General features: G+C 37.3%; 1 protein-coding gene across 1 annotated transcript in view; it reads left to right on the plus strand.

Annotated features, from left to right (window-relative positions):
• Positions 1 to 6632: 6632 nt before the first annotated feature.
• Positions 6633 to 27314, plus strand: part of LOC129887404 (E3 ubiquitin-protein ligase UPL6) — a 35338-nt gene continuing 14656 nt past the window's right edge. The window contains exons 1-13 of the mRNA XM_055962485.1: positions 6633 to 7219; positions 9694 to 9791; positions 9985 to 10112; positions 10921 to 11032; positions 12898 to 13078; positions 17870 to 18049; positions 18322 to 18501; positions 24788 to 24869; positions 25028 to 25137; positions 25240 to 25544; positions 25666 to 25762; positions 26932 to 27075; positions 27205 to 27288. Coding sequence (XP_055818460.1) covers positions 7061 to 7219; positions 9694 to 9791; positions 9985 to 10112; positions 10921 to 11032; positions 12898 to 13078; positions 17870 to 18049; positions 18322 to 18501; positions 24788 to 24869; positions 25028 to 25137; positions 25240 to 25544; positions 25666 to 25762; positions 26932 to 27075; positions 27205 to 27288 — 1860 coding nt within the window. The 5' untranslated portion in view covers positions 6633 to 7060. The remainder of the gene's footprint in view (positions 7220 to 9693; positions 9792 to 9984; positions 10113 to 10920; positions 11033 to 12897; positions 13079 to 17869; positions 18050 to 18321; positions 18502 to 24787; positions 24870 to 25027; positions 25138 to 25239; positions 25545 to 25665; positions 25763 to 26931; positions 27076 to 27204; positions 27289 to 27314) is intronic.

Here is a 27314-nt window from a genome sequence, read left to right on the forward strand (position 1 = left end):
GAGGATGAATGCGCTTACAACATATAAGGAATGGAGGTAATATTCAACTCAACATATAGTACAAGGTTCAAAGTTCTCAAAACTTAACCTAAGCATGATTTTCACCCTCAAGAGACAGTAATGGGAAGGAAATACATCAAATTAAGTGTTTACCCCTTTCTCAACAATATCTCAATACTCAGGCATACTCAAAACCTTTAACTCAACCCCTCATATAGGCATTACAAGTCAAATAACCTCTTCACATCTCTATTCAGTTAAGTCATAAATTACACAGTCTCAATCACAGATAAAATATCATATAAGGCTCCCACACGGGCTACACAGCATATATAAGCCCCCACATGAGCATCACATTATCAGTACCAAACTACACTACAACCCTATCCTAAAGTCTACAACATAGAATTTGACTAATCACTCCAACTCAACCCTAAGAAGGATAGTCAAACCTACCTCAATTATCGAAACCGCACTCAAATGCTCTACCAGATGAACGACCTCCAAATTCAATGCCCAAAATCATAACCCACTATCAAGAATGAAGCATACATGTCATTAAGAGCCCAATGACACCCATAATGACAGGTTTCAAAATCGAGGGTAAAACAGTCCAAAATATTAATTAATTTCAAAAGAGTTAAATTTGGAATTTTATTGCAAAATCATGTTCTACTAGTAATAAGGAACTCATGGTTGAAAACCTCATAAAAATAGAGTACAAAATGAGTTTGAAATTACCAATTTCCTTAAATTCGAATTAAGGAAGAAACAAGAAGTTTTGGAGTTTAAAACTAAAATTTAGAAGTTGAAATCATGATATAGATAATGGAATATGAAAGATTTTAGTGAAATAATACTTATCCCACGAAATTACTTGAAGATTTCTCTCCAAAATTGCCACAAGAAGCTTAAGAAACTCAAAAATGGTAAAAATGGGGGTTTTCCCGATTAAACACAGCTCTGGCATCAAATACCCCTTCCCGATTGCGAGTCACTAAAATTTGCGATTGCGAAGAGTACTGGGCAAAATAACTCATCATGATCGTAGAGCTCATCATCGCGATCGTAAAGCACACTAACCCTACACATCGTGATCGCGTGACCTAGGGTCGCGATCGTGATGGGTTAAATCATCTGCACCAAAAACCAGCAGAAACTCAACACAAATTCTTTGATAGGACCCTCGAGATTCATTCAAAATCCTGTATACACAAACCTTATATGCACTCTTACTAAATTCAATGCTCCAAACTCAATGAAACCATTGGATTTTGAATTTATGGTCTCTTTGATCCGAAATCTGATAAGTCCCAACTAAACTAGTTTTAGCACTTGAAATACCCAAAATACCCTTGGAACCTCTAAAAATTACAACAAAGCCCTTTCTAGTGTTAGAATCAACCCCTGAAACCATTGGAATCATCAGAAATCCAATCTGAGTCTCCGAACTCAATTTATTGACCAAAGTTAAACTTAACTCATTTAAAACTAACTTTCCAACTTGAGACCTCAAATTCACATATCAACCCCAAATCTGATTCCGATAACTCACCTAGACCAATTTCCATATTCTAGAGCTGATGGAACTAGCGGAATTCCGTTCCGAGCCCGTAGCTCTGATTGATACCGAAAACCACTTTTAAATATCTTAACTCTATATAACTCAAGAATTTACTCAATTCACTAACTATTAAGACTTTAACACATCTAACCACACTAATTGAACAAATAAAACTCGGGGGCACTAATGATAGGAGTATGGTAATTTCGCGCAAATGTTGGAAAATAACCCTCAAGGTCATTACACATACTTAGTACCTTCTATATACTAATGCTTCTATATACTAACGCATATTTTGCCTACATTGTCTCATAATGTAGGAGCAGACGATTACCATCCTATTCATGGCTAGAGTTGTTTAAGCTTTCAAAAGTTGGTAAGTCCTCCTTCATTGAGGACATAGATTTTCCTTCACGTTACTACTTTGACTTTCTCTTATGTTTAGGATGAGATAAAAGCTTGTCCTAAGCCCCCATCAAAGTCTAGAATAGAGGCATGATTAGACGTTCAAATGTTGTAAGTCCACTTTAGACATTTGGATTGACTTTACTTTCCTTGCGTTTATGTTGAATTGATGCTTCCGCTTATCTTGACTATGTTTTCTTTACCTTATGCATGTAATGTATTCTAAGATGGCTTGATTGGGATCCCTCGTAATCCCAATCACTGTGTCACATCTAGGCTCCAAGCTTGAGTCGTGATAGTGAGAAGCATGCATGAACAATGATAATAGGATATAATCACTATGAGCATGAGATGCATGACCAATAGCTTGAAAACATGAGTAAAACTTGAAATCACTTGATGATCATAAACATGTGGTCAATATTTCATAAAACATCATCATAAGAGCTTATAGAACATAACATATACATATGTGGAATATAACTTTAACAAATATGTAAGACCATATGAGCTATAATATGGAATCCGATATAACTCCCACACCGAGAAGAGAGAGGCTACTTGCCAGGGTAGACTGTATCATAAACATGACATAACATGAGTTATATGTGGATCCACTAGCTAATCCATAAAGGCAAAACATATTGTGGCACATAGTTTAGGAACTAATGGTTGCTACTAGGGTTCCCTTGTGAATCCCCATCATAAAGTTTGCTCGGTGCTAAGTTAATCCCAACGGAATACATAAAACATTTTTATGGCCGAGATTAGATTGACTTTCCCTCATCCAGTTCTTAGTTTTTAAGCTACTGATGAATCTAACTATGAGGGATGCACCTTGAATTTTGGATTTTCGTTCTTTCTGCTGCAGCTGTTTAGAAAAGGAAGATTATCCAATCTAATATCATGAAAATATAAGAATAGCTCCTTGAAAACCATGACCATAACTTGAACTTGTAGATACTTACCTTTCTAAGCATCCAAATCATCATAACTTGCATTTTGTGAGAAAACCCTTCATAATTCATGGTTTTATACTTGAATTAATACTTGAATCATAATGCATAACTTTCATAATCAATCATAAATCATTCATAATTCTTTGATCATAAACTTATAGATTGAAACATAAAATTCATAGCATAATGTATGGGTCATTGAAAAGTTTATTGAAAATATACCATTTAACTCAAATCATGCATGAATAGACTATTGGAATTGAAATAAATCATAATTGAGCCGACCCATATACAAATTGATCAAAATCCTAGAATTTGGAGAATTGAAATTGATAGAAAAGAGAGGAAAACTTTAGAACTCCATGGATGGAAAGGATCCATGGATGAATTCCCACATATCTTGATGAAGATAAGCTTGAAATTGTGAAGAAAAGCCCTGATACTTAGAACCCTAGCTTGATGAAGAAGAAGAGCCCTTTGAGAGAGAATCCTTAATGCCTTCGAGTGATTTTGAGAAAATAAGAGGGAATAGGATAATTTGAAGATTCTAGGTAGTTATACACTTTGCAAAATACCCCAAAAATGTCCAGTGCATAGATAACATAATAGGAAAACATAAAAATGCCCTTTATTAAAATTGCAAGAATGGCCTATGAATAGGGACTTACGGGTCGTAGGTCTATTAATGGGTTGTTGATGACTCCAACACTTGGCCAAAATTTCAAATCTTAGGACCTCTCTGACTACTCTGGTCGATGGATCGTCAATCGTCCTATGGGTCATAGGACACGTTCGTCTTGGCAACTTCCCCAAACTTGAAAACCTCGAGTTTCTAAACCTTGCCTCGGGACCTTCCTATGGATCATAGGGACTCCTACGGCCCATAGGAACCCCTCGTAGAATTGGTTCACACTTGGTGAAATTTCCATTCCTGAAGACCCTTTCTACTGGTCGTTTCAACGGCTCATCGACATGACTACGGACCGTTTTGCTTGTTCATTGAAAAAGTTCTGAAACTCTAAAATTTTGCAACTTCCAAGACCTTTCTACGACCCTTTCCTACGGGCTGTAGGACTTTATACAATTAATAGGACCACTTCGTAGATCGATATCCCACTAAGAAAAATTTCCAATTCATCCAGGTCACCTATGATTGGCCTCCTATGGCTTGTAGGACTTCCTACATACCTTAGGTAGGCTCGTAGAGCCTGCATTTCCTAAATCATTTTGTTTTGTTTGGCCTTCCAACTTTCGGGGTCTTATAGGCTCCACAAATCATCTAACTTTGGCCAATCATAGGAAAACTTCCCCACAATGGCCAATTGGAATTTCTCCAAGATATCCATTCTCTTCTCTTCTTCCTCTGTCCATGTAACAGAAGAAATTCCATGAATGAAGGATAATGGGAATCGGGTTTACCATAGCTCTTTTGTTATTGTTCTCAACATCAATTTTTATCAAATCTGCATACTTAGCTTTAACAGTACCTTCTACGACATTGATTTCATTTCTAGGCAAAGAATTAGGCTCGTTCATAGGTCATTCATGTTAATCACTTCATTATTGTATTTGGTAGGCAGCTTAGTAGGCACGTTGGGCAAAATTAGTGTGTCATTTTGGATAGTACTTTCGATGGGGTTTGTGTGATTTGATAGGGCTTTTAGTTTGGTAAAGGCTTGAGAATATATATAGGGATGTCAAAGAGATCTGATCAGTAGCTGGAGATGAATGACTAGTGGTAAGAATGGCCATGGAAGACGATGAATTTTAGCAACAGATTAAGTTAAAGACGAGAAAAAAGTGCCATTAGGGTCAGCTCCTTAATGTCTAGTTTATGATACTTGTGCAGTATTTGAGTTTTGTGGAATGAATTTTCAATTATAAATTATAATAATTAGCAACTTAAAATAATTAGAAAACATATAAAAAAATCGGTTAACTTTCGAAATTCTATTATTACAAGATAAATTAGGACATAGAAAGTAACACATATGTTACACCCTGTACTTTTGTACCTTGGAACGCGTTCTTAAGTCTCTTGAAAGGTTCTTAAGTCTCTTGAAAGGCTCTTAAGTTTTTTGGAAGGATCTAAGCCTCTTAAGTTTCTTAAGGCTTCCTAAAGTTTCTTAAAGCTTCTTAAGACTCCTTAAGAACTCCTAAGCTCTTAAGAGTTATCATGTGAGCCGAATAATCTATAACGCTACAAAACAACTCTAAGGAAGGGGCAATGAGATACCCCATAATAGAGAAGATGGGGAATAGAGTAGTAAGAATCTGGAAGACATTGGAGACTAAATAATGAATTGTAGGACTCGGCTTACTTACGTAAGCTCCCAACCTAGAAAGCTTACATGCTTAAGTTACTCAAGTACATACCAAGCTTACGTAGCAAGGATTACATAGGTTCGTAAAGTAAGACGAGATTACGAACCCACGAGGGAGAAAAAAAGGTACCATGTGGCAGCATAAGGGAGTGCCATATGGCAGCAGCTGGGAGTTCCACGTGGCAGCAGCTGGAGTAAGGGGGTGGGCCCCCACATGCCACGTGGCATCCCATGGTTGGAGGTGTGGTGCATTGGCCCTATAAAGGCTTGACAAATCTGAATCAAATATGTTTATGAATCGTATTCTTAAAAAAATACTTGGGACTTCTCAAACTTATCGTTTGACATCCCTAGTAGCATCAAGGTCTCAATCATGAACACATACATCCAAACATCGCCTCATAAAGAAGATACTTTATTTTGAAACCAAATTGCGGATGGGTTTTTTAACTCAAGAAATACTTATAAAATGTACCGAACAGCTAAAGGAACTTCTACTGCAAACTCAAACTACACACACAATTGAGTATGGAAGATAAAAGCCATTAACAAAATTAAATTCTTCATGTACATCTATCTTTACCGATTAACCAATTTCTAAAGGCTGGAGTAGATCCTAAAGAGCTACCACTTCCTCATGAATTTATCTTGAATCGAGATCGTCATCTCTCATAAACTCCTAACATCAACAAAACTATATAGGAGGAACATTACTACTTCTAGAGACTGTTCCTCATGCCCCAACACAAAGGAAAGCATTATCCATATTTTTTTCGACTACCACAACGCAAAACATATCTAGAATGCTTTTAATATTGCTCTTTCCGATCAGGACCTCATCGGCAATATGCAACACCTCTGCACTTCATCAACCAACATGACTATAAACAATCATCATTTGGTACCCATTGCAATCTTAACTCCAATCATTCTTTGGAAAAATAGAAATCACAAGCTCTTAAAAAATATTATTATCAGTAGAGAACCTACCACATTACATAATATCTCCTTTCAAGCTATGGCATACCTACACCTAACTCAACACACTCCTAAAAAACTCCCAAAATACACAACACCAGTACCTTGGCACAAGCCACTAGAGGGAAAATTTAAACTAAACTTTGATGGTTCCTTCGAGCTACAATCTACAAATGGTGGAATAGGAGGACTCATAAGAGACCATCTAGGATTCTGGATTGGCGGTTTCACATGCAAAGTTAAAGCACAAGATACCTATCATGCTGAAAATTTAGCATTTTATGGTCTGATGTTAGCAAAAAGTAAAAATATTAAGCAAATACTTGTGGAAACCAATTCTCACATATTACTAAATACCTTATATAGCAATAGCCTCATATACTCACATATTTATACTGATTGCACGGCTTTACTCCGATAGTTGGAAGGAGCACCACTGAAGTATATCCCGAGGAAGACTAACCTAGTAGCTGACATGCTAGCTAGGAGACGAAAGATCCACATATTATTACTAATCAACTATATATTTTTGAAGCATCTCATTCCTTTATATCAAATATTCTAGATAAAGATTTGAATGAAACTACACCGACTAGTCTAGTTCCACTTTTGTATTGATGAACCTTCTATTAACTAAATAAAATTCCTTACATTTCTTAAGGAGAAAAAAAACTTCTGTTAAGTTCAAAGAAAAGAACCTAACAGTAAAATTTACATCCTTTTTCTTCCCGAGTCCTCTTTTGTTGCTAGTACTATTTTCCGATCAATTCAACAAAATCTGGATTTATCAATCATCGACGACAGGGCAGAATTATTGTGATTTTTCAAGTATGTTTTTCTCCGGTGATCCTTCGACGAGGAAGCGAGTCGATTTGGGTGGCCGCAGCTCCAAGGAACGTGACCGACAGAAGCTTCTAGAGCAGACTCGTTTAGAGCGGAATCGTCGCCTCTGGTTGCGTCAGCAGAACTCTGCTGCCATCAAAATTCAGGTTTCCTTTTTGCTTTCATTTGTTTTTTGCTTTGCTATAACTTATATTTGCTTTCTCAATTTTGTCACAATGGTTTTACCATCATTGGGTTAGAGAAAAGTTTTAATGTGGGCATTGGCAGCCAAAAATTGACTGTTTAAGGTTTATCAACTAGTTCAGAATTGTAGCACAGTTGATTGATTGATATATTGGTTGATATATTGATAACCAATTAATTTAGTGCTACTTAGGCTGGAGTTTGAGTATTTATGAGATGGCTTTGTTGAATTGAATGATGCATTATTCGATAAGAATCAAATTAGGGATCTAAGAACTTGACAAAGAAAATTCAAGAAAATCAAGGAACGGGTGGAAGCTAAAAAGAAATATACAACAACAACAACATATCCGGTGTAATCTCTCAAGTGGGGTGTGGGGAGGGTAAGATATATGTAGACCTTACCCCTGCCTTTGTGGGACAAAGGCTATTTTTGATACCAAAATAAGCTGAAACTAAAGATAGAACCAATTTTAAAGAGTGTTCTTGAATTTCAAGAAAGATTAAAAAACTTGAGGTTAAGTCTATTCTTCAAATTGACTCCTACAACAAAAACAAACCCAGTGCAGTCCCACAAGTCTATTCTTGAAATGACTTGTGTATCAATCCTCACTTCTACATCTGGCTTGTGAATTACATAATTGAAGTAGCATAATAAGTACTCTGTCTTGGTTCTGCTCAACCTGGACTCTTTTGATTCCAAGATCTATCTCCAAACCTCTAGCCTATCGTTAAATTCGTTGTGAGTCTTGTCAATCAGTATCATGTCATTTGCAAATAACATCCACCACGATACCTCTCCTTGGATATGGTGTGTCAGTTTATCCATCACCAAGGAAAAAAGAAACGGGCTAAGAGTTGATCCCTGATGCAATCCCATCAGGACTAGGAAGTATTCCGGGTCTATCCTCACTCGGGTCTTGTCTTAATCATACTTGTCCTTAATCGTCCTAATGTAAGCTACAAGTACCTTTCTGGCCTCTAAACTTATTCATAGAACCACCCTGGAGACTTTGTCATAGGTTTTTTTTTTATATCAATGGACACTATATACAAGTCTCTCCTCCTCTCCCTATACTACTCCATCAATCTCACTAGATGGATGACTTCTATAGTTGAATGCCCCGACAAGAATCCATGGGTGCACAAAGGACACTAAAAATAGAAGGCTATTCTCAAATGTATGCAAATCCTTTGTAGGAAGGTATATATCTACAAAAAAAGTTTTCTTACACCAGACAAATTGTCAAATGCCTTGAGGGCTTGTTTTTTCTTAAGTTTTGAGTTCTTTTTTTGATAAGTAAAAGTATTTTCATTCATAAGCATGGCCAAACTGGCTATATACAAGTGATATACCATAAGGTAAAAAATATACAAATAATGATTCTCTACAACTTCCATCTAATCCTCTATATAACAAGGAGTTTTCTGATTACACCAAAAGAAAGTAACAGAGACTACTTCTCAACTGAGAGAAACTCGACTGTACACCTGCAAAAGCTCTCTTATTTCTCTCTCCACGCCACCCACATTAATGCAAGTGGAATCAAGTTCCAAGCCCTTCATCTCCTTTTCCCACTTTTCTGGTTGAACATCAAATCTGTCACTGGTTTTGGCATTGCCCAAAGAGTGCCAAACCATCTAAGCATATCCCACCATAGTCTAATGGACAGCTCGCAATGATGTATAAGATGATCCACGTCCTCACCCGCCTCCTCACACATGTAACACCAACCGACAAAAACAACTTTTTGTGCACTCCATTATTTTCCAAGCTTCACCACTAAACATCGGGATTATCCATCGGATTGACTTGCCTATGAATAAGGCTAACAATCTTTGAAGTTTACTCACTTCCATCCTCAAACCACACCCAAAAGACAAAATGGTCTCTAGTTTTTCAACCCCCTTTCGTGATTCCATATTTATCAACTATCCCCCTCCCCCCTACATAAAGCTTATATCTCCACCCCAAACCTTCATAATCATTTGCTACTTAATTTCAAGGCCTCCCTATTTTTTAGATGTGACAGTCTCCCACTGCACCAAGTGAAATGTTTTTGCCCCATCCGCCGCATCCCAATGACATTCCTCTGAATCTTTTCCAACTTTTCAGTGACCACAGTTGGAGCTTGAAACAAAGACATTCAGTGACCACATTTGGTTCTTGGAGCTTGAAACAAAGACATTCATGGACCACATTTGGTTCTTAGTTGCTCTTGCCAATAGAAACGAGAAAATCTTTTTCAAGGATCATCTGACATGACATTTTGCAAGTTCATGTTGTGTCTTGCACTTTCTCTGTCTTCCTATGCATGTCTCTTCTATTTTGGCTTTATATGACTCAATTATTTTTGGGTTATGTGTGGATCCTCTCTTGCTAGAATCAGCTAGGACTTGTTACTTCTTTCTTGACTTGAATAAGTACTGAATACAGAAATGCTTCAGAGGTAGAAAGGAGGTGGAAATTGAACGTTCTAAAGTTCGCGAGAATTTCTTGAAAACTCATGGGGAGCTCTGCCACTCTGTTGACAGGTTTGCTTATATGACTTTTATGTTCTCTAATATGTTGCTTTAGATGCAATGCCCTCCCCTGTTGGGTCATGTAATTGGGTGCTCTGATGGTGTTTCCCTTTCTTTGCGCTTATCCCATGAAGTTGTATGAGCTTCTTTCTAGAATCTGAGAGGATTAGCTTTTTATTTTCTTTTTTTTCCCATGTGTGTTCAGGCAGTGCTTCAGTCCAGATTCAGATTTTCTGCGTCACCTACTTTTCTTTTTCAATCCAACATACACTACTGATGTTTCTGTCCTTGTGGAGACATGCCGATCGCTACTAGAGTTTGTCCGGGATAACGGTTTGTTTCCTCGCTTTGTCTAATTTCATGTGGACAATTTATGTAGCATATATGGAGGCCTTCATCTATTTGGAGTTGGTGGAGCTGGGTAGTTCTGTTTGATTTTGGTTTTGTCTACCAATTAGAGATGATTAATGGTAGCTTTATTCTAAGCAGAAAATATTATCACTTCACATTATATGGGTTAAACTATCTGTGGAACTCATGAATTGATGACTATTTTAAGATAGAAGTCAAGCAGCATGCTGCATCACGTCAAACAAATGCTTGCTTGAAAATGTTTTGGGCTTTGATGGAGTGTTGAATCATGTCTCCTTGTGGTGGTGGCATGGTTTTAGCAATCTGTGAAACTTAAGTTACTTTTCAATGGAAGTCCACTGAAATCGCACTGTATTGTATTATTAGGTATTTCTTTGTATTCTTGATATCTTTCGGTGTTTCCTTCCTAAATAATTGATGTATTGTTGTATGATAAAAATCAAGTGTATGTTCAATGGTTTAAGTTAATTTTTCTTTAGCCAGCTTTTATGGAGGGTGATGCCCTGTCTAAACTCATTATTTATGCTGATTATCACTTATCAAATACTTCTAATATCTGAATTGCCCAACTGACCTTGTTTCTTTAAGTGCATGTTTTGTGCATAGCATCTTCATGTTCAAGTTTGTGCATTACCAAAACTAATTCGTTGTTCTCTAATTTGAATGTGTTCATCATTACATGTTATTACCTAGTTTCTCTGTTATTAACCTCTTGAGTTGCTTGCTAGAAGCTTTTCATTAGCATTAACAGTGTGCATGAATTTTACAGGGGATGTTGTTAGCATCTTTGCTGGTACGGAGTATGCTTCCAAACCTGCCTTGGTGAGATACAGAGTGAAGAAATTTGTTCATGCTTGTATTCGGGCTGTATATGGAAACAGGTTTAATTCAATACCCTACTTCATTTCTTCTTGATTTACTTTCCCATATGAAGCACCTGAACTTCATTTGGTTAGTGTTACACTGTTACTTTTGTCTCTGTCGAACACAGAGAAAGAGAGTTAGTTGACCTTATTATCTTAAAAGTTCAAAACCAAGCTATTTGTGTAGAAGACATATAATATTCAAGAAAAAGGGGATAAATCTATTCTTCTGGAAGGAGAGGAACTATAGAGCTTTTGAAGATAAATACAATTTTGTGGAGAAAATCATGATGAACTGTATATTTTTGTTTTATTATTGGTGTAAAAAACGCTATGCTGAGGAGGCTGAATCACTAGTTGGTATATAGAATCCTTGTGAAGCAGTAGCCTAAGCTTGTTGAGATTTTTGTAAAGTCTTTTTGCACTATTATGGTGCAATATATATATATATATATATATATATATATATATAGATAGATAGATATAGATAGTTGTTAACAGTTCCAAAAAGGGGATAAATCTATTCTTTCATGTTATTAGTCTTTTAATAAATTCTTTCCTTTCGATCGTATTGGACCTGAATTCCATATCTGTATATTGCTATCATTCAGTCTTCAGTGTTTGGCATTTCATTCTATTCTTTTTGTGCTATGGGAGTTATGAAAGACCACTTGGAGCTTCCCTTTCACAACAACAACAGCAACAACATAACATTAGTGAAATCTCACAAAGTTGGGTCTTAGAAGGGTAGAGTGTACGCATACCTTACCTAAATATGACAAATATGACATTAAGCAACCCAATCAGCCTCTCCAATTCTGTATTGTCAAAGGCGTGCTTAAAGCACACTTAAGCCCTGAAGTGAGGATCAAAACGTGTTGAGCGTTTCTCCTTGCTTAATGTGCTCTTCATTGTCGTCATCAAGGTTCTAAGGCATACTTTATCTTGCCAATGAGCCTTTCTGAAGAGGCGACACTAAACAATTTTATCATAATTTTTTTTTTCAATTTCTTTGTTCATATATTTGTCCTTCATGTTTATAATTATTACTCTTGGACATATATATGTATGTATGTATGTATTTTTTTTTTTGTGCCTTTTTCATTAAAGCTCATGCTTTATTTTCGCTTTGCGCTTAAATCCCCAACAGACCTTGGAGCTTTTTTGCGCTTTTTACTTTTTGATAACACTAAACAGGCCTCGCCTGTGTTTTTCCAAAAATCCACCGTGATCTCGTTTGGCCCCGGTCTCTCTTCCCCTCCTCATCTTACAAATAGACCCCTAAACCTCCGGAACCTTTATAGTTTATGCACCTACGATACCCAAAAGCTCTAGGACCCTCGAAATGCTCTAACTCCCCTAACACGATATCCAGTCCCCTTTTTCATTTAAGAGCTATGGTCCCACTTTTACATGTATTCTCTTGCAACTTTCTCTTCTTCCCTAACATAGTTAGTAGGTATTATTGGAGGAACGCTCTGATACACCACTTGTTTTCTATCATATAACTACATACTATGCTATTTTATGATGTCTTTCATTGTTCCATTATTTCGACACTTTGATGACATGCTTTATAGCTGCTTGCTTAGAATTCTTTATAGCAAGGAGGGTGGGGAGGGGGGGGGGGAGGGAGTTTTACTCTTCTAAACCTTGAAATTTAATTAGCATTGATGAGGTTTCCAGTTGTAGGCATTTATTTTGATAGTGCTACTATACTAGTTATTGATCTATGTTTACTCATCTGTAGTGTCATTTTCTTAAACAAGCTATTTTATTTGACATCTGTAGTACACCAGTTTTTGTAGGACTCAAATCCAATTGGAACGCTAAAAAAGTGCTTTCATGTCTTTATTTTACTTATATGAGCCATGCTCGTGCAGGAATAAGTTGAGAGATCAACTTTTTATGGAATCTGAGAAGTCCTGTACATCAGCAATACTCTTGTTGGATGCAGTAACATTGTTGATTAATTTAGGGCTTCCTTGGGCTTGCAGTACTGTCACCTATCTTCTTCAAAGAAATATATATTCCTTGTTTAGGGAAATTGTTCTGATTGGCAAGGTATAATATACATCAACATGAACTCAGCTGATACTTTCTTTCCTCTATATTGTATATTTTCTGACTGCTTCTACAAGTACAAGAGCTATTTAGTTAAATTATTTTACAACTTGACACAGCATTTGTTATACTTAATGATGAGTTTTTAAGTATGTTTTTCAGGGAGTCCAAGTAGCTTGTAGTTATGGATTAATTTCACATTTTGTTAACTAGCTTTATTGCTTAAAGTGCTCTACTATTGGGAGCTAGAAAGTAGGTAGCAAAAAGTGATGGAGTGTGTGACAAGCTTGTAATTATTCATGGAGATTTCTAATAATCTGGACTAATGTTGAATTGCAGGGCTTTCATACAACTCTATTCAATCCTATGCTTCCAATACACTTCTTAAGAATTAGTAAATTATTAATATAAGATTCCATTCATTATATATATATATATATATGCATGTGTGTGTGTGTGTATATATTAGAAAGTTTCTTTCTTTTTTTATGACTGTGGTGTCAGAAATAGGAATTACTTTCCTTCCTGTTTTGGGATTACTTTCTCTCTCTTTTTAGGATTTTATTTTGATTGTTAAAAGTATTGATTAATCTCAACAAGAGGTGTTGTAATTTTTACAATAGGGGCTACATTACTGAATATGTAATACAACAACAACAACAACAACAACAACCCAGTGAAATCCCACAACGTGGGGTCTGGGGAGGGTAGATTGTACGCAGACCTTACTCCTACCAAGGTAGGACGGCTGTTTCCGAGAGACCCTCGGCTCAAAAAAAAAAAAAAAAAAAAACGGAAAAGGGGGTCAGATAAAGTTAAAAAAATTCAAAGCGCTATAGAAAAATAAATCACGAAGGCATCACAGATAAAATAGAGTAATCAAAAGTACTGAAAGCAATAAATAGTAACAGAAATAGCAGAAATGAGAGTACAAGGAATTGTAATGTGCTAGTGCGCCTATGAATAGGGAAGAATAACGATACTATGTACTAGCCTTCTACCCTAATGTGGGTCCTCCACAGCCTCCTATCTAAGGTCATGTCCTCGGTAAGCTGTAACTGAGCCATGTCCTGTCTAATCACCTCTCCCCAATACTTCTTCGGCCTACCCCTACCTCTTCTGTAGCCATCCATAGCCAACCTCTCACACCTTCTCACTGGGTCATCTGTGTCTCTCCTCTTCACATGCCCAAACCATCTCAGTCGCATTTCCCGCATCTTGTCTTCCACCGAGGCCACTCCTACCTTGTCCCGAATAGCCTCATTTCTAATCCTGTCGCTCTTGGTGTGACCACACATCCATCTCAACATTCTCATCTCGGCAACTTTCATCTTTTGAATGTGAGAGATCTTAACTGGCCAACACTCTGCCCCATACAACATAGCCGGTCTAACCACCACTTTGTAGAATTTGCCCTTAAGTTGTGGTGGCACCTTCTTATCGCATAGCACTCCGGAAGCGAGCCTCCATTTCATCCACGCTGCCCCAATACGATGTGTGACATCATCGTCAATTTCCCCGCTGCCTTGCATGATAGACCCAAGATACTTGAAACTACTTCTCTTTTGAATAGCTTGGGCACCAAGCTTAACTTCCACGCCAACCTCGTGAGGTGTCTCACTAAACTTGCACTCTAAGTACTCTGTCTTGGTCATACTCAGCTTAAACCCTTTAGACTCCAAGGTATGTCTCCAATCCTCCATCTTAGCATTAACTCCACTACGAGTCTCATCAATCAGGACTATGTCATCCGCGAAAAGCATACACCATGGCACCCCACCTTGAATTTGTCGCGTCAATGCATCCATTACCAAGGCAAATAAAAATGGACTTAGAGCTGATCCTTGATGCAACCCCATCCCAACTGGGAAATGCTCTGAGTCCCCTCCTACTGTCCTTACCCTGGTTTTGGCTCCCTCATACATGTCCTTGATCACCCTAATGTATGCCACAGGTACATCTTTAGCCTCCAAACATTTCCATAGTATCTCTCTTGGAACTTTATCGTAGGCCTTTTCTAAGTCGATGAATACCATATGCAAGTCCCTCTTCCTCTCCCTATATTGCTCCACCAGTCTCCTCATAAGATGGATGGCTTCTGTAGTTGAGCGTCCCGGCATAAATCCGAACTGGTTCTCTGAAATAGACACGCCTCTCCTCACCCTCATCTCCACCACTCTTTCCCACACTTTCATAGTGTGGCTTAGTAACTTGATACCTCTATAGTTGTTGCAACTCTGGATATCCCCTTTGTTTTTGTATAGAGGGATCATTACACTCGACCTCCATTCTTCGGGCATCGTTGCCGTTTTAAAGATGATATATTATATATATAGAGAGCTTTGCTAACCTACTACATTGAAGGTAGTAGGTTAGCATGGTATCAATTTTTTAATTTCCTTAAAAGCTCCTAGCAACATATTATCAATGCATAAATTGAGAGGATGTCTTTGTCTTATCACCAAAAAATAAAGCCAATTCCTGTTTTCCCCTTTTCTCTTACATTTTATTCTCTTCATCTGCGCAGCTTGAGGCATCTGTTTTGTTTTATTCTTTTGCTGTCTATCCTTCTCGTTCTCTTCTTAATTTTGGTAGTCTGTCCATAAATTAAACCATTATCTCCTTTAAATTAATTGTGAGTCGTTTGAATTCTTAAGATTTATTGTCAATATTAATGATTATAAAAGACATGTAACAGACCCAACATTTAATTTCTGTAATCAAAATTCAGGCGGAGGGAAATGGGTCTTGTTCTACCATTATTCTCAAAATGAAATGGTTTCATACAGAAAAGAGAGAAGATAGGTGGGTTAAGAACACCTGTTAATTAGTGTGTGTAAAACGTCACTTTTCCCAATGGGACTAGAAATTGGCTAAAAGAATGGCGGTTTGCTGAACCGAGATGGTCCCTGATAGAATAAGAGGTGAACTTGACGAAGAGGGCTGGAAGATCTAGGTCATGCTGGTGTATCAAAAGACGAAATTGTCCTTAGTCCTTACTGCTAAAGAAATATTTAGAATAGTAATAGGGATATTTTGGGTAAACAAAAAATGGGTACAATGCTAACCTACTACCTTCATATAGTAGGTTAATATATATATATATATATATATATATATAAATTAAGGATTACTTGTAAACGCTATTTAAACCCCAACATATTTGAGAGAATAATAAAGTAATTCATTCTCAATATTTCTCTTTCTTTTGTGATATTTTACATGGTATCGGAGCCTCTAAGATCTTGGTAGAAACCCAAATAGCTTTCGCTAACGGAGGGCAATGCTGGCCAAGATGCCGCCAATGATTTCCTTCTTTTTTTCTTCCTTGTATCTAGCACAACTCCTCTCTCCAGCAATTGGTGCTCCTCTCTCCATTCAAACATCATTCATCTCTTCGACGACCATTATGGTGCCACTATCTCCTTGGTGACCCGCACTGCTACTTTCTATGCGACCAACACCCTCTGCTCTTGAATTCTATTAGAGCCAAGAGTTTGAGTCCCTGTCTAAAAATTCTTTTACTTGAGCCAAGGTTTGAGTTCCTACTCTGAAATCAAAGCCAAGGGTTTTGAGTCTTTACTCTTAAATTTCTTTCTCCATACTTGATAATTCTTTCTCTTGCTCTTCTAGTACTACTTCCTCTAATTCTTTTTCTGGTTAAAGAAAAGCTCTCTTTCATCCAAAAGTTCCTTTAATTCCTATAGTTCAATTAAAACATAATGACTATTTCATTCCAAATCAATCTTCTCTTTCTTCTTAATCTCACACAAAAGCAATTTTTTTTCCTTATTCCTAAATTAAAATGGTAGTTTAGGCTAATGGAACTGGAATCCTACCTAAACTGGATGCAAGAGGGTTCGAATATCTCATTATATTTCCTTGATTGGTGTTGATTATGAAGACTATCTTCATCTTCGGTAGATTGCAAAGCAACAATTATCATCTCATCTACAGCTGCAAGCTCAACCTGGTACACAAAGTCCACCTAGTGACTCATTGCCTACTCTGACAACATCTGCTACTTCGGTCAAGCACTCATCAGATGAGGTTGAGTATATTTGTGGCTCCAGAATTGAGTATATTTGGGGCAAGTTAGGAGAATATAATCTGTACGCTCCAATCTGAGGGGAAATGTTAAGAATTAGCAAATTATAAATATGGCAAGATCCCATTCCTTATATATCTAGGGAAGGTTGGGGTTCTTTTAATTGTGTAATTCGAAATAAAAATTACTTTCCTTTCCTCGTTAGCATTACTTTCCTTATCTTTTTAGAATTACTTGTGAACACTATTTAATCCTTAACACGCTTGACGAAATAATCAAACAATTCATTGCCCACCATCTCTCTTCTTTTCTCATTCTTTACAACTTCTAAACATTCTCTGCAAAAGATATTGGTTACTTTTGGCACCTTCTTAGTTCGTTGTTAGTTTTACTTATAAAAAAAGCTGCCCTGTGGTATGTAGAAAAGACTTGAATGTCTATCTAGATTGTAAACTTTGATGTGATCTGAGAAATGAGTGGAGAGAAGATATTGGGGGAATGCTCTGGACAATTATCTTGTGCTTAGGAGCTTCAACAAATGCTTTGGATAATATACATGAACGTAATATTTCTTCGGATGGGAGATAATATAAATAAGACAAATAGACAACCTTATTTTTGTGCGTGCTTTATTCATTTGTTTTTCTGTTTTGGTGTACTAGTATCTCAAGAATCCAAATTTCTCCTTGCCTTGGTGTTTGCTAAAGTTTGAAGAGTGACAGGATGCTGCTTAATTTTTGCAGGATAGAAGCTTTCCAGCTTCCAACAGGGTTGTATCTTCATTCGAGCGCGTGCTTGGACTAATTACATCTCATATTGGTCAAAACACTTGTACTTGCCCAAGTGTTGACCCACAATGTTGCTTTCCCTCCCAGATTCTTACAATTCCATATGTATGGCGGTTTTTCCCTCACCTAAAAGAGGTAATTGGTTACAATGTTCCACCAGAACATGGCTGTTTCAATGGAGGATACTTTGCCAACCAAGTATCAAGTTGCTCTATGCTAGTTCAAGTAAAATGATCTTTAGGATGATCTGCATGAATTATCAGCTCATATCTCATATCTGTGCCATATAGTTGTTCATCTTCATTTGGAAGTTTAGATTTATGCTTCTGTGAAGTTTATGTTTTATTTGTTCACATTTCTTTTGTATTTCCTAAAGTTTATTCAGCTGGTTTCATTTCATTATGCAGATCTTTGCAAGTCCATCAGTGAGTCGTCATTATTTTCATCAGATGAAATTATGCATGAACGACCATATTAATGTCCTCCCTCCTGATATAGCGATTGATCTTCCTGGCTATGCTTGCCTTCTTGGGAATCTATTGGAAGTTGCTGGGCTTGCTTTTGCTCAGCCAGAATCATTCACTATGGTAAAGACTAAAGAAATACCATTAGTTTTACAAATAAAAGTTTTTTTTTTTTGGTGGTACAAGCTTTATGATTACTGTAATATGTTTGGAACCTATGTTACAAGGACATGAATGAAGGAGTCATTACTAGCGTGAGAATAATAGTAGTAGATACAAAGGAGTTCCCTATAAATGTGGTTTACGAGAGGTATTGACGTTGAGCAGGTCCTTGTTTACCCTAATTATGAATGAGCTAACCAACACAATAGAAAATGAGGTTTCATGATGTATGCTATTTGCTAACGATATTATATTAATTAATGAAACCAACAAGGGTATCAACTATAAGCTTGAACAATGTAGAAACAATCTAGTGACTAGTAGTTTCAGGATAAGTAGTAGTCTTTCGTGAAACTAGAACAGCAGTAGTAGTTGAGATTAAGATTAGATGAGGTTGTGGTGCCTTAATTTAAACAAATCAGATATATAGGCTCGTTCCAAATATTGAATGATAAATGATGATGTTACATATAATATCAAGATCCAATACTTGAAATGAAAAGTACTACTGGAGTGTTATATGACTAGAGAATAGCTACCAAAACAAAAGGTAGGTTTTTAAACAATTATAAGACCAACAATGTTATAGACGGTCGATAAAGTCCAACACATCCACAACATGAGTGTTGCAGATATGCAGATGCTAAGATGGATGTGCATTCATTTGTGATGTTAAAGGCTCACTTAAAGCACTATTAAGCTCTGAAGCTCAGTGAAGCAAAAGTTGTGTGCTTCACCTAGCTTCATCGGCGCTTTAGTGTGGGCGTCAAGGTGCTTAACCGTGTGCGCCTTTGCTGATGGATTCTACTTAAGGGCACAACAACATTTTTGTTTTGGTTTTGTGTGTGTGTATGTATTATGTATATATATATATGTATATATATACACACAACAACAACATACCCAGTGAAATCCCACAATGGTCTGGCGAGGGTGAAATGTACGCAGACCGTACTACTAGCTCGTGGAGGTAGGGAGGTTGTTTTTGAAGACCCTCGGCAGCAAGTCCCGATACAAAGGAGACAATGAAGAAAATATAGCAAGTAATACATAAGTAATGCAAAGTCTATCGAAAAGAAGCAAAACAATAATAAAATAATGTGATAATCGAAATACACTGCACAACATACTAGGATAGATTATTGTAAACAATAATAAACATCGAGAAACTACAATAATACCACTAGTACAATGACAAACACCAACCACCAACTAGAACAATTAAAAACACCAATCACCACAAGCAAAGACAATACTACACTACCTTCTAATCTTCTACCCTATTACGTGTCTTCCACACTCTCCTATCTAAGGTCATGTCCTTGATAACCTGAAGTTGGGTCATATCTAGTCTTATCACCTCTCCCCAATGCTACCTCGGCCTATATCTAGTCTTATCACCTCTCCCTCAATAAACCAACCTCTTGCACTTCCTCTTCACATGTCCAAATTATTTCAGTCTCGCTTTTCTCATCTTGTCCACTACCGAGGCCACTCCCACCTTATTTTGAATATCCTCATTTTTAATCTTATCATTCCTAGTATGACCATCCATCCACCTCAGCATCCTGATCTCCACAACATGCATCTTCTGGACACGAGAGTTTTTGACTGGCCAGCAATCCGCTCCATTCAACAATGTGGTCTAACAACCACTTTATAGAACTTACCTTTTTGTGTCGGTGGTACCTTTTTATCACATAAGACTCCAGAGGCAAGCCTCCACTTCATCCACGCTGCACCAATATGATGTGTGATTTCATCGTCGATATCCCCACTCCCCAAAATTATAGATCCAAGGTACTTGAATCTATCACTCTTGGGATATTTCATGTGTCGACTCACTTTCACGCCTAACTTATGCCTCGCATCGCTGAATTTGCACTCTACATACTCTGTCTTGGTCCTGCTTAACCCTAAGCCTTTAGTCTCCAAAGTTTGTCTCCACATCTCTAACTTAAAAATTAACTCCATCGCACGTCTCATCTATCAGTACTATGTCATTCGCAAACAACATACACCAAAGCACCTCACCTTCAATGTCTTGCGTAATTCGTCCATCACTAAAGAAAATAGAAACAGACTAAGATTGCTGATCTCTGGTGTAACTTTATCTCCACATGAAAATGCTCTGAATCTCCTCCCATCACTTTTTAGCTCCTTCATACATGTCCTTTATCGCCCTTATGTTGGTTCACTGGTATACCTCTTGCCTCTGGGCATCGCCACAAGACTTCCCTTGGTATTTTGTCGTAGGTCTTCTCAAGGTCAATGAACACCATATGTAATTCACTCTATCTTTCTCTATATTTCTCCATCACTCTCCTCACAAGATGAATAGCTTTGTGGTTGATTGCCCTGGCATGAATCCAAATTGATTCTCGAAAATAGATACACCCCTTTACCCTTATCTCCACCACTATCTCCCAAACTTTCATAGTGTGGCTTAACAACTTAATACCCTATGGTTGTTGTAATTTTGAATATCACCCTTGTTTTTGTACAACGGAACCATTGTACTCCATCTCCATTCCTCAGGCATCTTAGCTGTCTTAAAAATGACATTGAATAGGCTAGTCAACCACTCCAAACCTACTCTATCTGTGCTATTCTAGAACTCCATGGGACCTTTTGGTCTAGTCGCTTTTCCTCTGCACATCCTCCTAATAGCACACTTCACCTCCTCAACCTTAAAACCCCTACAGTACCCATAATCCCAATGTCTCCTAGAGTGCTCCAACTCACCCAACACAATGTCTCTAGCCCTTCTTCATTCAGAAGTTTGTGGAAGTACGTTTGCCATCTTTGCTTAATGAGGGTCTCCTCTGCCAACACCTTGCTTTCTTCTTCTTTGATGCACTTCACTTGATCCAAGTCCCGAGCCTTCCTCTCTCTCGTCTTTGCAAGCCTATACAACTTCTTATCTCCACCGTTGTCCCCTAGTTCAATATACAGTTTTTCGAAAGCTGTCGTCTTAGCTATTGACCTATCGCAATCGCTAACTTAGCCTCCATCCTTGCAACCTTATAAATTTCCTTTTTCTCCCGCTACTCGTCCTTGTCCGTACTGTCCACCCACTTCGCATATGCAACTTTCTTTGCTTCCACTTTACCTTGAACTTCCCCATTCCACCGTCAATCCCCTCGGCATCCAACAAAGTTACCCTTCAACACCCCTAGCACCTCTCTAGCTGCTTCCCTAATACAACTAGCCATCTTATCCCACATGCTTCCCACATCCCCAGTACTCCTCCAAGCACCTATCACTTTCAACTTCTCTCCAATGTCACGGGAGAGGGCAGGTGTCAATCCACCCCATTTAGTCCTAGGCCGGACATATAAATTCTTCTTCTTCCTCCTCCCTCGTTTAAACTCCAAGTCCATCCCCAAAAGCTTATGCTGAGTAGTAAGATTCTCGCTCTGGATAACCTTCCCCGGACTCTGCGCATAGCGGGAGCTTAAGTGCACCGGGTTGCCCTTTATTATTTTGTCCAAAATTTATTGTCTGTGTTTATAGTTACACTTTTTTAATTACATTTCTATATTTTTTGTTTTCTCTTCGTTAAAGCCCACACTTTAAATGTGCTTAAAATTTTAACTAAGTTTAGTGCTCTTTTGCTCTTTTAGTTTTTGACTACTTTGGTCATACAAAATTAGACAAGATTGAAAATGAACACATTCACCGAAAAGGTGCAAGTAGCACACATTAAAGATACAATGAGGATGTCTCTGGAGAGGGTTTAGTCATGTCTCGCGTCAATCTTCAGATGCACCTATCTGTACTCTGTAGTTAGTGAATGTGTTGAAAGGGATTGAGTTAAACCTAAATTTACATGGATGAAAGGTATCTCGAAAGAATTGTAAGCTTTTGGATTCAATGCAAACTCAAAGAAAGATGGGGCACAATGGAAGAAAAACATTTATATAGGTCATACCAATTAGTGGAAAATATATTTCAGCCATGTTTGTAGATTACGTTACGTCCTGTGTTTTCAAGGAGCCTTTTGACCTTATCAATGATTCTTATGCCAATAGGAAATATAGAAAACTTCTAGTACTTTTCGTTCTTATTTTTATTTTGTATTATATTGGCCTAGCTGAATTTAAATGGGAACATGGTCAGCGAGGATTACTTTTTATTTATTTTTAGATTCTGTACTTAAACATAAAAGTAATGCCAAAGGTTGGGGGAGAGTAGCTTATTCGTGAAAAGTTGAGTTAGTGAAGTAATAGTTCTAAGAAAGGTGGTAGTTTGTTTGGAAGGGGAACATGGGAAGGTTTTAATTTTTAATTTTTGAGATGTTGGGGTTGGGGATAAATTACATGTCAACACCAAGGTAAGGTGGGCTAGTGAATGGGAAACTTTGGGTCAAGTAAATGTTGTACACACACTCAATCAAAGTGGTTCATTCTTTCATCGAATGGATTTAAAGGGAAAGATGAACAAATAAATTGTAGCAGAGGGTGTATAGTGAAATAGTCGAAAGTTTTGATACGGGTCAGCGTTTCTATATCAGTTTCAAGCCACATGCTATTGCAGACCGAGCATTTGACAAATCATTTTTATTGTTTAAGGATGACTGAATGTTGTGTTCATAAGCATCTCTATTTCCAAGCTAAACTTTTGTAGAAGAACTTAAGATTTCATCAGAAGTTCACCATTTACTCCCATATAGTGTTTCTAGTAGAAAGAAAAGTTCTACAAAATGGTTGGTTGACCAACGATGACATATGGGATGGATGTGTAGTTATACAAAATTTGAAATAATCAAAAAGATGAAAAGGTATCACAAATATTGAGTTGCAATATGGATGATAAGACGAGAGGACCATGGGATGACTTAGAGACATCCTACAAAGATCTCTAAACACACCTTTATCAGCTTAGAAACTTGTGTTGATTGAAGGTGCTAAAAAGGGTAAGTTAGACCTAAAACTCATTGGAAAGGAGTTATCTCAAAAGACTTACCATCTTAGTTTCTCAAGGATTCAATGCAGATGTAACTAAAAATAGAATATAACTTGAGCAAAAGATCCATGTAAGCGATGTCAACTGGTTGAATTAAGAGTTAGTTATTACTCTTACACATACGTTGAATCCAAATACGAACAAATGTGAGATTTATTGAACTTCAGTTTAGAGAAGTGCTATTTTCCCTTAAAATGCAAAAAACATATGTATGTCGACTGAAATAGGCTCGAATTAAGTACGATACATAAAGGAAATGAATTGTCACTCGAACTAGTTCTAGATTGAGGCATAGTATTAATTGTATTCTTGGAAAGAGAAAAATTAGTGTTCGTAGTTTTTTTTGTTGATGATGTGGTGTTCGGATCAACTTGCACGCACCTCGACTAATTACATGGGATACCTACCATCTTCCGCCAGCAACATGTATTAGGTAATTCTGTCCATCAAGGCTAGAATAGATGAGAAGAAATCACTTAATGTTTTTTTGTCTTTGCTGGAATTTGAATTTGAGACCTCATGATACTCAACCACTTCATTGACCACTAGGCCACATCCTTGTTCGTAGTTAGGTGTCCCACATTGATAAAGTTATTGGGTTGTCTTCTTATATGGTCTTGGACAATTCTCACCTCATGAGCTAAGTCTTGGGTTTAAGTTATGCCCAAGGTCTATTTTCTTCACATGGTATAGGTGCCAAATTCATCTCAATTGTTGGTTTATTACCCAGTTTTGGCCCCCCAATGTGATGTTGTCCATACTTCAGATGTCTAGTTCTAGGCGTGTAAGAAGTGGATGTTAAGTGTCCACCATTGGTTGAGAGAATGGAATGTGTCTCCTTTCTTTGGCAATACTAACATCATGAGCTAACTTTTGTTGTTGAGTTAGACTGAAAGTCCATTTTCTCTCACTGCAGTAAAAAGATATGGTGCTGATTTAGTTAACCTTTAGTATTGTTATATCCACCTTGTCTTTTCATGCTGTTATATGCAAATTGATGGTATAGTTTATTCCTGGTTGAAATGAGTCAGATTACAGGGTATACACTTGATTTTGACTGATGTAATGCCACAAATAAGGAGAAGGGAGTTTGGATTTTGACTGATGTAATGCCACAAATAAGGAGAAGGGAATTTGGATTTTGCTCATTAGTTGTTCTATGTGGAATCTGATTTTTTAAAAGAGAATGTTTCTTGCTAAACTATTGTTTATAGATCCATGTTTTCTTTGTTTATTTTCTTCCGCAATTACAGTAACTTCCTCCGATACTTGTTCACAGGCCGTTGATTTTGCTACTGTTACGACTTTTTTGTTGGAAGCACTCCCTTCTCTCCAATCATCAAATATGGGAAGTATAGAAAGTATGTCCTTGTATTGGATTTGTGTTATACCTGCATGCAGTTACTTCAGTTGATGTTCTAATTCACACACATATTTGAGATTTCAGAAGGAAAAAAAATGTAAACAACATTGTCTTAATTATATTGCGAGCTGATTACTTTTTCTTCAAATTCTTCAGTGTCTGAGGATGAAATGGTCATTGATGATGAACAAACAGAAAAAGTTCTGAATTTGGGTTTGGAGCAACAGATAACCAATGCTATAGATCCACGCTTTCTTCTACAGCTGGTATTAGTCGTAATTTTCACAGTACAGACTATGGTTCACCGTTAGTTTTATCAAGGTTTTATCCATTTGAATGATGAATAATGTTTTATATTTAATCAACAGACTACTGTGTTACTTGGTGGGTTTTCGCCTCTCAATGGTTCACTTAGCGTCCATCTTGATGAAAATCATATAGCAGCTATTACTGCAGTTTGTGCTTTCCTTCACGCGACTTTCAACATTTTGCCGCTTGAACGTATTATGACTGTACTAGCCTATCGGACAGAACTAGTTCCTGTCCTATGGAACTTCATGAAACAATGCCATGGAAATCAGAAATGGTCATCCATGTCAGAACAATCACCATATTTGCCAGCAGATGCTCCTGGATGGCTGCTACCTTTATCTGTTTTCTGCCCAGTTTATAAGTAAGAGCCTATGGCTTCAATATATTCAGCCTGTATCATTTGGGGGAATATTCTAGGGCTGTCTTGTATGGCGTGACTGCGCACGAGTAAATAACACATCTTCTTCTCTATGGTGAAACAGGCACATGCTCATGATTGTTGATAATGAGGAGTTCTATGAACAGGAGAAGCCATTATCTCTGAAGGATATCAGATGTTTGATTATTATCCTTAGACAGGTATAGCCTTGTAAGGGATCAATAAACTGGTAACAAAAGACTTCAAAAAATTGTACTGATTGGAAAGAGCTTTTATAGTTGTTATCTCTTCATCATGGCCTTAGAAAATTCTGGTGATGTTTAGAGGAAGCATTACAGTGATAGGATTAGCTTCTGGCCGCAGCAGGTCGGCCAGTGTAAGAGTGACGAGTGGAGATTGATTAGCATTGTGATTGATGAAGACCTAAAGAAGCTCAATTGATACTGTGAAAAAGTGTATTTGCTTGCACTCGTAGGCTGGTAATCTACCATCTGAACCAAGGACAAGAACGGATGTTCTCCTCTCTCCTTTATGTGTAGTAATGATCTGCAAAGCCTTTGACGTAGAGGCATGATCACATGGGTATTGGTTTGAAGACCTCCGCAAGAAGTTACTGATAATTAAAGTTACTTCTTGTATCCTTGGTTATGACTTGAGAAATGTTTGTTCATAAAGTAAAGAATCTGGAAGAAACAGATCAAAACATCTAGAAACTATCTGACAGTACCTTCTTTCTGTTTAGTGCCAGACCTGGGTGTATATGTAACGGGTGCCTAGGACAGCAAGACCGAAAACATTCATTACTATGATGATTCTTTACTATTTTTATGCTGCTTTATAAACCTAGCACACTCCTCCTTTATTTCTATTTTTGACCGGCTATAATCTGGAGTAAGCTCATAGAAACTATTGTATAAACAAAATCTGGTGTTACAATCCACAGAACTGAAATAAGACATGAGTGTACCTGGAAGTGCCCATATTAGTTCTTGTGATTTTCTAAATATGCTCTCTATTTTTGGATTAGTTGAGCTATGTTCTGTGATTAACACAAGGGTATATAATGAAACAATTCTCTTTCTATGATCTGACAGGGAAGGTTCCTTAGCAACCATATACAGATACATAGTTTCAAAAAATATATATAGAGATGCATGAAATCTCATTCCTTAAAACTACCAGACGGTATTGCTCTTTGGAGCAGGTATTTAGCTTTTGAAGTCTTGATAAAACCAAATATCCGACTTTTCTTTTACTTGGAGAGTGCTAAGTGTGAAATTGCAAACACCCAAAAATTCCTCTATAATGGCTTGTGTTATATTGTTTCAGACTCTTTTGTGCCTAATGCATCTATGCTTTGAATACTTAGGCCTTGTGGCAGCTCCTCTGGTTGAACCCTACAGTGCCTGCTAACTTTGGTAAAGCAACAATTGGTATCTTTGCTATGAAGAAGCATCCGTTAGAGTTCCTTCAGCACAGGGTTTGTGTTGTAGCATCTGAACTCCTATCACAGGTAGATACAGAGTCCCTCTCCTTCAAACACGATTCTTGCAATATTGTCTTGTAGTTGAATTATTTTAAAATTGAAGTCGGAGAAATAAAGATTATATTGAATTACTGTTCTAACATAGGGTTATTGTAGTTACAAGATTGGAACAACAGACGGCAATTTACACCTCCTAGTGAATTTCATGCTGATGGTGTAAATGAGTATTTCATATCTCAGGTAATAGCTATCAATTGCAACTTATG

The sequence above is a fragment of the Solanum dulcamara genome, chromosome 4 (assembly GCF_947179165.1).
Source record: "Solanum dulcamara chromosome 4, daSolDulc1.2, whole genome shotgun sequence".
Lineage (NCBI taxonomy): Eukaryota > Viridiplantae > Streptophyta > Magnoliopsida > Solanales > Solanaceae > Solanum > Solanum dulcamara.